This window comes from Culex quinquefasciatus, chromosome 3 (genome assembly GCF_015732765.1).
Source record: "Culex quinquefasciatus strain JHB chromosome 3, VPISU_Cqui_1.0_pri_paternal, whole genome shotgun sequence".
In the NCBI taxonomy this organism is placed as follows: Eukaryota; Metazoa; Arthropoda; class Insecta; order Diptera; family Culicidae; genus Culex; species Culex quinquefasciatus.
In genome coordinates, this window is record NC_051863.1 from 177512699 (window position 1) to 177524429 (window position 11731).

General features: G+C 41.0%; 1 protein-coding gene across 1 annotated transcript; it reads left to right on the forward strand.

Moving 5' to 3' along the window:
• The first annotated feature begins 1718 nt into the window (after window positions 1–1718).
• Window positions 1719–11010, forward strand: LOC119769396 (U1 small nuclear ribonucleoprotein 70 kDa-like). Its single transcript, XM_038261560.1, has 6 exons — window positions 1719–2054; window positions 2131–2313; window positions 2382–2526; window positions 7895–8137; window positions 9693–10067; window positions 10341–11010. Exons 1-6 carry the CDS (start codon window positions 1917–1919, stop codon window positions 10535–10537), a joined length of 1281 nt encoding a protein of 426 aa, XP_038117488.1. The 5' UTR covers window positions 1719–1916; the 3' UTR covers window positions 10538–11010.
• Window positions 11011–11731: the final 721 nt, after the last annotated feature.

An 11731-nucleotide genomic window follows, 5' to 3' on the forward strand; every position in this document is an offset into this window, starting at 1 on the left:
CTTGATCCCCGGGGACACTTGATCCCAAGCCTGTATCTCGTCAGCATGTGGGTAAAACAATTAGCTTTGTTCTAGAAAGTTGTGCGAAATTGACTAAAACTCATTGTAGAAAACAAAGAAAAAAAATAAAAAATGTTTAGATTGAGTTACACACATTTTTCTAAAAAGTGCTGCAAAAAACTTCCAAGAGATCTTTTTTCTTTGTTTTGATAAGTATAGAAAGCATTCAAAAATTGTTCAAAAACATATTTTTTATACATGAATTGTTTGATAAACATATCAACTCCAAAACCCTTACGCATTTGACGTTAAATTATCGTCATACTATTTTTACAATCAATTGTTTAAAAAAGTGCGTTTAGGGAGACTTGATCCCTGCATTTTTACAGTCACTGGAATCAGCCTCAAGATTAAATAATTGGACAGGGTTTTCGTACATAGTTTCCTTTAGTATAGTTATACATAACTTACTGCAGTTTGAACTATTTTTCAAAAGTTTTGTAAACAAAAATTACTAGATTTTGTAAACATGCTCAATTTTGGTCTGAAAAAGAAAATTTTAAGTTTTAAATATTTTGCATGCTAAACTTGTTATATTTTGAACACAAACGTACAGGTTTAATGTTAAATTGCTGTAACTTATAGAAAATTAAAAGTTTGGATGAATTTGCATTTTGCTTAAGATTTCATCAAAATGTTGAAAGGGGGATCAAATTACCCACAACATTTTGAAAATGCCGGTTTAAAATATTTGTTAAAAACGCTTGGCATGATTCGAAGAGTTTATTTGATGAAATACCCTTATCAGCCAAACATAATTCAATGTTTAAGCTTTCAATTCACGCAAAAAGATCATAGTTTTGAGAAATTGACAGAGTTATGTGCGATACAAAAAAAGGAGATCAAGTCTCCCCACTCTCCCCTACTCTTCTATTGTTCAAAAATTTGTTTTTTTGTCCCCTACAACATATCCGAAAATTTCGGAAATTGAAAATGGCTAATGAAGAATTGATTTTTTGTTAAAAAATAATTCAAAAATTGCCGCAATAAAATTTTCGTTTACCAATATTTTTTCTGAATAATCCTCATCATTACCTACAACTTTGTCCAAGACATCAAACCGATCAGAAAATACCTTCAAAAGATACAGATTTTCGAATATTTACGTACCATTTTTGTATGGAGTCGTGAATGGGAGAACTAGTGACACAAAATGGCTTCCTTGGTCATAGGGAAGACCCTCAGAAAGTTTGATCCAAATTAGAATATACATTAAATAAAAAGGCACAGAACCGGTCGATTTCGTAGAGAATTGCAATCGTGTTGAACAAATCTTCATTTTGAAACTCGTAAAATCTGCGGTCAAATAAACCGGGTAAACCAACACGACAGTGTAATAGTTACCTACCCGAAAATAGGTAGTTTGTATCCAACGAGAGGGTACTTTTTGTCACTGTTGCCATGTGCGTTCAAGTTATCTACAGCAATACAGGTTTTTCCTGAGTTATTTAAAATTGAATAAAATCAGTTGAAAAATATGGAGCTGTAACACGTGTTGTAACTTGTGTAACGATCACCATAACAAAACAAACAGATCGTGTCACGAAATGGCACAAATGTGACCAAATATTGTCGGATTTGCTGTACAATTCACGTTGCAGATTTCTCCCAGCTCTTGCTGCGCAGACATTTCCCCCAACCTACTGGCACCACTTCCCATCTGACAGCCGTCACCGTCGGTAGCTGGCGGACATTTTGCCTGGAAAATTGACGCATCGCGTGAAAAGTGCTGGTCGGTGCTCGTAATTTCCGTAGTTTTCACCGGGAAATCCGCCGGAATTGTGTTTCCTTTTCGTTCCGACTCCGCGTTTCGCAGCAAAGAGTGGTGATAGGAAGTGCGCCAGGTGCCGCCCACAATGACGCAGTACTTGCCCCCAAACTTGCTGGCGTTGTTCGCCCCGCGGGAACCGATCCCGTTTCTGCCACCACCGGACAACAGCAAGAAAAAGACGCAAGGATATCTCGGTGTCGGCGCGTTTCTGGACCTGTTTGAGGTGAGTCGATTTGGGGGGGGTGTTGATGGGTTTGATGGAAATGTTTAATGTTGTTTTGTTTTTGTCCCTCGTTAAGGATCCGAAGGACACTCCGCCACCGACGAGGGTTGAAACCCGGGAGGAGCGGATAGAGCGGCGTCGTCGGGAACGTGCCGAGCAGGTCGCGTACAAGCTGGAGCGGGAGATTGCAACCTGGGACCCGAACCAGCAACCCACGGCCACGGAAGATCCGTTCAAGACGCTGTTTGTGGCGAGAATTGTGAGTTTTGAGCTATGCCGGAGTGGATTTGGGTAGAAGTAACTAACGATTCAAACGTTTAATTTCAGAACTATGACACGTCGGAGTCGAAGCTGCGCCGTGAGTTCGAGATTTACGGTGCGATCAAAAAGATCATCCTGATCCAGAGCAAGGAGTCCGGTAAACCGCGAGGGTACGCCTTTATTGAGTATGAGTACGAACGGGACATGCACTGTAAGTATCACGTTGAAACCCCATTTAGGAATAGCATAAAGTGGCCGGAACAAGCGCAGATCAAAGCAGCAGCAGCAGCAGCGGCAGTTCCTGCCACTTGAATGTTAATGTGCTCTTTTAGGCCACCTTCCCGCCCTGCTCTCATAGAGCTGTTACTAGCTGTGCCCCTGTTTAGCTCCCGGTTAGGCTTTCGGTATCTCCGTAGTTCGTGTGTCTCATCTCCCCCTCAAGAAAAAACGAAATCTTTCCCCGTTCTACTAAAAATAAAAAACTCGCCCCCGTTTCCGATGGGACTCGACAAACCGCACCGCCACTAACTGAAGTCGTTTTTCCCGTTTTCGTTTCCACCCCCCGTCACGACAAACCGGCGGCAGTTCCCACTTGGCCAACGGTTCCTAGCAGCGGGTGGCGGAAGTGGCCACCGGCTGTCACTTGAGGCAACCCTCGCAAAATGCGTAGTTCTCAAACTATTTCGGACTGATCGTGTGGTAAAATGAGTTTTACAGAAGGGCTGCGCCCTGCACCCTCAAACTTTCCATAGATTCGAGAAGGACACTTTATAAAAGCACTTTCTTGCAAAATTGGCCGCGCTAGGTTTGTATCGGTCTTGGTAAGGCACAAATGGGTAAAGGTTAAAATTTGTATTCTGCGAGTTTTTTTGGCTGGGAATAAACAAGTTGAACATCAGTTGTTTATGATTTCTTTTTATCTTTGTCAGAAATGAATGACTTCTCTTTCTATATTTTGTTGGTACAATTTGCCGCTGCTGATGGCACTCGGTCGGGGTTAAATGTGGGCAATCGTGGATCGATTTGTTGTTAGGAAAATGTAATTACATTATTTATTATTTATCATGGTTGAAATTTATCTTTTCTTACACTTATTTTTACCAGCAATTCTGGGTAAATTAGAACAATTATTTTTGCACTTCTATTTTCTCTATCACCAATGAGTCAATTTCGACAGTAACTTTTCAAGTTGCGCCATGAATATGATAGCAGAAATTTGGTATCACCACACAAATCTTTATACAATATTGGCAGCAGTCCACACAAAAAAAATCAATATTCTTAAATCTCTATCTTGAGAACGTTTTTCCTTCCACTCGAAAAATGAACTTATTGATTTGGGTCTCGAACTATCTTCACGTATAAATATCAAGTCTGTGTGTGTTTTCAATGAGTCCAAAAGAGTTGAAGACCTAATAACCCTTTCATAAGTTACGTCCGAAATAACATGTGACCCATCGTTGGATGGATAAACAAAAAACCTTCCCAATTAGCCTGAGAAATTGAAGATCTGTGAACCTTATTCAGAAATATGAGGCAATCATAGCTCCTTTCCGGCTCTTCGGATTCAGAAACATTGCATTATGAGTTTGACACGCAGGTCGAACCATGCACAGGCACCTGAACGACATTCTTGAAGATCACGACTTGGTTTTCTCGTCCGGGGTCACCAATTATAGCGCTTGACGCTGTATAAAAATATAGAAATCGGATAGGAGCAAACAGTTTACCAAAAATGCGAAATAGTTAAAATCTAAGCAGTATTAAATAAAAGTAAACCTACCTCCAATTACCTCTCGCCAAACGGACGCTCAAAACACTTCAATCTACCTGAAGAACCGGTTTTCCAAGAAAAAAATATTTTCAATTGAAAACAATCAGTGGAAACCTGGCAGGATCGCCAATTGTGCGTCCGGCTCCTATAAGAAGCCCCCCAGCAATGATTTTTCGCCACGCGAGAGGATTTGACAGATTGAAGGGCCCGCCGTCGACACCATTCTCAAAGTACGCAACGGTACTCACGGCACTCACGGCTGACAGTGAGTCGAATGTGGAAACAGTGCAACCCTATATCTCAAATTGATGATCACCTCCGTGTAAGGAAAGCGTTTTTGGTGGTCAATTTGATGCATTCTAGGTACTGTAAATTTACGTCGGCGTTTGGGAAGCGCACATTTTGTTGGAAGCATTTTGAAAATAATTCAAAATTGATTTTTTTAATAGTTTATTAGGCCGTTGATGAATGTTTGATAGAAAATTGTTGATTATTTTTTGTTATGTTGTCCAACGTAGAAAAAAAACTTAAGATTGATTAAATTGATTAAATTGATGTCTAATCTTCAAGTAAACCCAAAAAAAATCTAACGGATTCTCAATTCCGGGGAAGCATAACATGAAAAAAACGATACTAAATCCACCCTTAGGTGGTTGGCGCCTTCCTCACATTTAAAGGGTGCTATCCAAAATACAAAAAGTGCGTAAATAACTTTGAAGTGCTTATAACTTTTGATAGGGTTGTCAGATCTTCAATGTTTGGACGCGTTGGAGAGGTCTTTTGAATACCTATCCAACGATAGGTCGCATGAGAGATCCGGACAACATTTTCATCAAAATATCTGAGATCCGGCCTCTAAAAAGTGCGTAAATAGCACATAAGTGCTTATAACTTTTGATAGGGTTGTCAGATCTTCAATGTTTTGGACGCGTTGGAAAGCTCTTTTGAATACCTATCCAACGATAGGTTGCATAAGAGATCCGGACAACGTTTTCATCAACATATCTGAGATCCGGCCTCCAAAAAGCGTATAAATAACACTTAAGTGCTTATAACTTTTGATAGGGTTGTCAGATCTTCAATGTTTTGGATGCGTTGGAAAGCTCTTTTGAATACCTATCCAACGATAGGTTGCATGAGAGATCCGGACAATGTTTTCATCAACATATCTGAGATCCGGCCTCAAAAAAGCGTATAAATAACACATAAGTGCTTATAACTTTTGATAGATTTGTTTGATCTTCAATGTGTTCAATGTGGAAAGGTCTTTTAAATACCTCTCTGAAAATGTATAGCATGACGGGTAGTCTTACAAAAACCACCCTTTTTACAATCTTCCGGACTTTTGTTAAAATCGTTTTTTTAGCATAACTTTTGAAGTACTTAACTAAACTGCATAATTTTTAATAGCGACTTATAGGACCTCAAGACGGATCGAATGACGCCAAAACGGACAAATTCGGTTCAGCCAATGTCGAGATAATCGAGTGACAATTTTTTGATCAACATCCCACCACACACACAGACATTTGCTCAGAATTTGATTCTGAGTCGTTAGGTATACATGAAGGTGGGTCTAGGAGGTCTAATTGAGAAGTTCATTTTTCGAGTGATTTTATAGCCTTTCTTCAGTAACGTGAGGAAGGCAAAAACACCGGCCTTATCGGAAAAAATAATAATATCGAACAAATTCCAAACCTTATTCGTACTAAATCGTATTGAACACGAAAAAAATATTAAAATTGCAAACATGACTAGATAAATTCAGCGTACGTTAAGGTTATGATAAATATGTTTAAACAAATAGTTTCTACAAGCATTTCGCATAAAATAAGTGGTAAAGTATAGTTTAAACTGGATTTTTCTTTTGAAAAATCAAAATAATTTTGTTCTAATTTTATTAAAGTTTTCAATAGTTTGTTTTTCAACTTATTTACATATTGACTATTATTGATAATTGATTTGAAATCACTCTCTGGGTAAAAAACGCCTACTATTTGAAGTTATGGAAGAGTATTGAAAAAGACAGGAATTCAAAAATAGAATTTGGCATCCTTAGACTAGTGATAAAGCTGATCCAATAGTTATTTTGTGATGGCTCAAGTCTTTTTATAGCTGATTTGTATAGATACTTAAAAGCAATAGCTAACCTTACAAAGCTTCTTGTTTTGTTTCGACAGAAGATTTTGCTAATCCGGTAGTTGTTCTTGCAGATCTAGTTGAATTGTTGACAAGATTCTATTTTAAAATTTACTATGTACTGGAGTCTGCTGCAGACAAGAGCACTAACACTTGTAATATTGAACACAATTTTTGATTCCGTAAACTACCTTTTTCGAACGGTTCCACTTTGATCCTACGAATTGGGTACTAAAGCCCTATGTCAATTTTTATGTACAACGGTAAAAAACACGATTAAAAACCATTTCTGATCACTTTTTTTCATTTTAATGCAAAAAAAAAATTGACAAGACAACATTTTTTCGATGGATCAACTATGGTCCCCTTGGAACGAGCTGTCAAGTAGGAGCTTTTCTGTCAAGAAGGACCGCGAGGATAATTTTTCAAAATTGATTTAAAAATCAATTTTAAACTCTTTGTGGTCGTACAAAGGGTCATTGTACTCAGAAAAATTAGCTTTATCGCTGTAAACAATAATATCAGCAATCTAAGCTTCATTTTAGGACCCAATTGTCCGCATTGAACCCACCACCGAGTGCCGAGTGCTCATTTTTGCCAGATCTTCGGAAACAAACGGAACACAACCCCCCCAAGGTAAACCAAGGTTGGGTAAGATTCTTCTTTATCACGACGGACTAGCCTAACATTGTTGTGGCAAGTCTCTTTTTTGGTTTCGTTCACCGCCGGGTGGTCGTAGGTACACCCCTTAGTGTTCATCGCACTCTGGACTTCAAATGGTAACTTGTTATATATTTTAAAACTTTTATATTTAAAATGTAAGAGTATTCGAGTCGCGACCGGTCGAGGTCGGCCGCTTTGTAAGTGAACTTGGTAAACACTGTGGTAAATGCGTTAAATTGATATAAAATTAAAGATTTAAAGTTTTGCGCCCAACCTTTTGCAACTCGTAAGTATTGTGCGCACCAGGTAAACGATGCTGGGTTAGTGACGCGAGCTCCAACCAACACAGTCAGTCCTGGAAACCTCCCTGCGCCAAGAACGGAGATCTTACACACGTCTTAACTGAAAACTGAACGTATATTACAAGTATTGTACCCACGAAAGGTGTTTAGTACGGTGTGTGTGTGCTTCGTAAGTTTTGCAAAGAGTCCTTTCGTAAGTAAAATTACCGCGGTAATCTTGGTAGGTATTGTTACCGTCCAAAGATGGGTAAGATATTTGGGGAGAATTTTTGGTAGCAGAGACACTAACTTGCTAGGGTAGGCCAGAGAGCAGTTGCTTAAGTTCACCTCGGTTTTCGTGAAATTTGTTTCGAGCTAGTGAGAGTACAGCAAAAGTGTTTAGGATTAGAAGTAGGATCCTTAGTTTAAGTATGTCCGTCTGTGTCTAACCTGGAATCGGGTTCGTATTGGTCGTCCGCAGGCTACCAACACAACCTTGGTATCCTCCGGACGACCTTTTGTCGCTAATTCGAGGGAAGTTATTCCACCAAATCCGTTAAAAAAAGTCCCCATTTACAAACATAACCAATGTCAAATTTACTATTTCAATCATTTTACTTTCCCGCTCGACACTCCCAAACCCCGACCTTTTGCTCCGAAAAAATCTCACTTTCTGTCCCACAAAAAAATACACAAAACGAACGACCCTCGGTAAACAATAGCCGCGTACAAGCATGCCGACGGTAAGAAAATCGATGGTAAGCGCGTGCTGGTGGACGTCGAGCGGGCCCGCACCGTCAAGGGCTGGCTGCCGCGCCGGCTGGGCGGAGGTCTCGGCGGAACGCGCCGCGGTGGTCCCGAGGTCAACATCAAGCACTCAGGCCGCGAGGACAACGAGCGCGAGCGAGAGCGCTACCGGATGGAGCGTGAGCGCGAGGATCGGCGGGAGCGGTTTGAGACGCCAAGTAAGTGTGGGGAGAGTTTGTGCTTTTTTGTTCAGGTATCAAGCCCAGATTGCTATTCAATGGTACCGTTACAGCAGAACTGCAATTCCAGAAGATTTCAGAATTTGTGCGTCATTGTTTGTTCAGATATCAAGTTCAGATTGGCACTCAATAGTAGCGTTAGAGCAGAAATTCAAATTCTCTAGACTACAGAAATTGTGCTTCATTGTTTTTTCAGATATCAAGTCCAGATTGCCACTCAATGGTAGCGTTAGAGCAAAACTGCGAATCCTTAAAGTTACAGAATTTGTGCTTAATCGTTTGTTCAGATATCAAGTCCAGATTGCCACTCAATAGAAGCGAAGCAAAACTGAAAATCCTCAAAGTTACAGAATTTGTGCTTCATTGTTTGTTCAGATATTAAGTCCAGATTGCCACTCAATAGTAGCGTTAGAGCAGAATTGCTATTCCAGAAGATTTCAAAATTTGTGCGTCATTGTTTGTTCAGATATCAAGTCCAGATTGCCACTCAATAGTAGCGTTAGAGCAGAACTACGAATCCTTAATGTTACTGAATTTGTGCTTCATTGTTTGTTCAGATATCAAGTCCAAATTGCCACTCAACAGTAGCGTTAGAGCAGAACTGCGAATTCTTAAAGTTACAGAATTTGTGCTTAATTGTTTGTTCAGATATCAAGTCCAGATTGCCACTCAATAGAAGCGAAGCAAAACTGAAAATCCTCAAAGTTACAGAATTTGTGCTTCATTGTTTGCTCAGATATCAAGTCCAGATTGGCACTCAATAGTAGCGTTAGAGCAGAACTGTAAATCCTAAAGGTTACAGATTTTGTGCTTCATTGTTTGTTCTGATATCATGTCCAGATTGCCACTCATTGGTAACGTTAGAGCAGAACTGCAAATCTCAAAGATTACAGAATTTGTGCTTCATTATTTGTTCAGATATCAAGTCCAGATTGCCACCCAGTGGTAGCGTTAGTGCAGAGCTGCGAATCCTGAAAGTTACAGAATTTGTGCTTCATCGTTTGCTCAGATATCAAGTCCAGATTGCCACTCAGTAGAAGCGTTAGAGCAGAATTGCAATTCGAGAAGATTTCAGAATTTGTGCTTCATCGTTTGCTCAGATATCAAGTCCAGATTGGCACTCAATAGTAGCGTTAGAGCAGAAATTCAAATTCTCTAGACTACAGAAATTGTGCTTCATTGTTTTTTCAGATATCAAGTCCAGATTGCCACTCAATGGTAGCGTTAGAGCAAAACTGTAAATCCAAGGAACGACAGAATTTGTGCTTTGTTATTTGTTCAAATATCAAATCCAAATAGCTCCCCAATGGTAGCGTTTGAGCAAAACGGCAAATCCTGAAGATGTCAGAATTTGTGCTTCATTGTTTGTTTAGATATCAAGTTCAGATAGCTTCTCAATAATAGCGTTAGAGTAGAACTACAAATCCTTAGGACGACGGAATTTTTGCTTAGTTCCTTAGGTAGTAGCATTAGAGAAGATCTTCAAATCCCAAGGTCCGCAGAATCTGAACCCAACCCTACCCCTTTTTCGCAGGATTCGAGCGCCGCCGATCCCGGTCACCCCGCGATCGTCGCCGCCGCAGCAGGTCCAAGGACCGGCGCCGGAAGCGAGATAGCCGCGAGCGCGACCTGGACGAATCGCCCGGCGCGGAGCGTAAGGATCGCTGGGAGAGCAACGATCGTCGGGAGCGCAGCCGGTCGAAGGAGCGACGTCGCAAGCGGGACAGCCGCGAGCGAGAGCTGGACGACGGTGGTAAGAAGCGCCGACGCAGCCGCAGCCGATCGCGCGAGCGGAACCGTGACCGCAGCGAGAAAAAGCGAGACAAGCGTGACAAGGACCGGGAGCGGAAGGAGCGCAAGCCCGAGTTCCGCGACGTGGAGGTCAAGATCAAGGAGGAACCGGCGGACGGTGAGTTGGATTTGTGGTTATTTTTGTGTTTATTAGCAATCAGTGATCGCAAGGTCCCAGGGCGAACCGGTATCGCTGGGAAGTTGCGTCACTCTACGAACTCCGACCCGGAGATGGTTGCAAGAGTAACCACCGCGCGTGGCAAACGAGACTCCAGGGCTAACTGCTCTCAAGCTTAAGCTGCTTAGTAGTATAAAAGTCTCTGACAGAACATCACCACATTAAAAAAGGTCCTTGATCTAACCTCAAAATCTCTCCTCTCTTCCCGTACAGAATACACCGATTACAGCGTTCAGTACTCGCAGTACCCGGTCAAGAACGAGGACGGCGAAGAGGAAAAGTACCGACCGCATGAGCACGACGGTGAAAATGGGTCACGGGGCGCAAACACTGGTAGCGGTCATCGTTACGGTGCAGTTGACCACGAAGCCGGCGGTCAGTACGACAGCCGGTACGGCGGGGGGTATTGAACATCATGTAAGGTTTGAAATTGGACAGTTTTTTAGGTATCAATTCTTCACAGCCGAGTTTTGCTTCCGCGGTTTGAACATTTTAAGAAATATTTAGATTTAAATTATAACCATGAAAACAAAAGCAACACACAACGCGTAAAGGATAAGTATTTTGCGAGCAAATTTTTGAACAAGTAGCATTTTCGCAGGTAATGTATTTTTGACGGTACACACTTGATGTTTTGTGCAAAATGTTGCGATGGCCGACCTTAAAATATATACATTTGAATCGCCAATTTCTGGTGGGGTTATTAAAAGCTCTGCCAGACGATTCTCACCCTCTCAAACACGTTCAAGTTTCCTTCCATCTCCGGTGGATTGCTCGGTGGTATCGAACCACTGTCGAGTGATCGTTTTAGCGTAGAATTGGTTAATGTATGCTCCAACGTAAGTAAGTACTGAATAAACGAGTCGTAAGGGTTCGCAGCTAACTCACTGTCGTCAATTCTTCGAAACTCCCAAACTGGTAATCTGTAACTTTCTCCATCCAACTCTCTGTTAGTTCTCTTCTTGCGCTGTATTTTTCTGCAACTTGGAACCTTCCAGTGTTCTTCACGCTTTTGTGACCTTAATAAGCTTCGGTTTTACTTTATTTGTAGGGAAGCTTGAACTCCGGCATCATCGGTCTTGACGTGTCACTTGTATCTTCTGAGAATTCCGGCCTTGATTTGCTAAAACACCGCTATCGTTGTGACCACCTTCAGATTCATGGCCTATCTACAATCACTTAGCTTAGAAAATTTCACTTAGCTTAGGAATTTGAATCAATGGAAATGAATCTGAGTTTCTACAATGGAAAAGTAATCAAATTAGAAACTGACGTTTGGTTTGGAAAATTTCAAAATCTACGGTAAGTTGACGTTTCCATATCAAAGGTAAACAAACAACTGCATAGCAACGTATATCAGCCCAGCAAGTTTTCTAAGTTGATTGTGGATGACGAACGTAAGTTGCAGACTTTCCTAAGTAACTACTTTACTTAGATGTTCTAAGCTAAGTGATTGTAGATAGGCCATTACCGGAGAATTATCCGATTTTCACAAAAAACAAAAATGGGTCGAAAATTGACAGCTTGTAAAAGTTACGTCCGGTCTCGCGCACAGGTTGCTTCGATCTCTACTCGCTTGATGCTGCCATCTTTCATGCGAACAC

Bases quoted from the DNA above. Each gene is read 5' to 3' on its own strand.
- LOC119769396 (XM_038261560.1), top strand. From the start codon at position 1,917: ATGACGCAGTACTTGCCCCCAAACTTGCTGGCGTTGTTCGCCCCGCGG. The intron at 2,055-2,130 runs GTGAGTCGATTT...TCCCTCGTTAAG, and splicing joins CGTTTCTGGACCTGTTTGAG to GATCCGAAGGACACTCCGCC. The intron at 8,138-9,692 runs GTAAGTGTGGGG...CCTTTTTCGCAG, and splicing joins GGAGCGGTTTGAGACGCCAA to GATTCGAGCGCCGCCGATCC.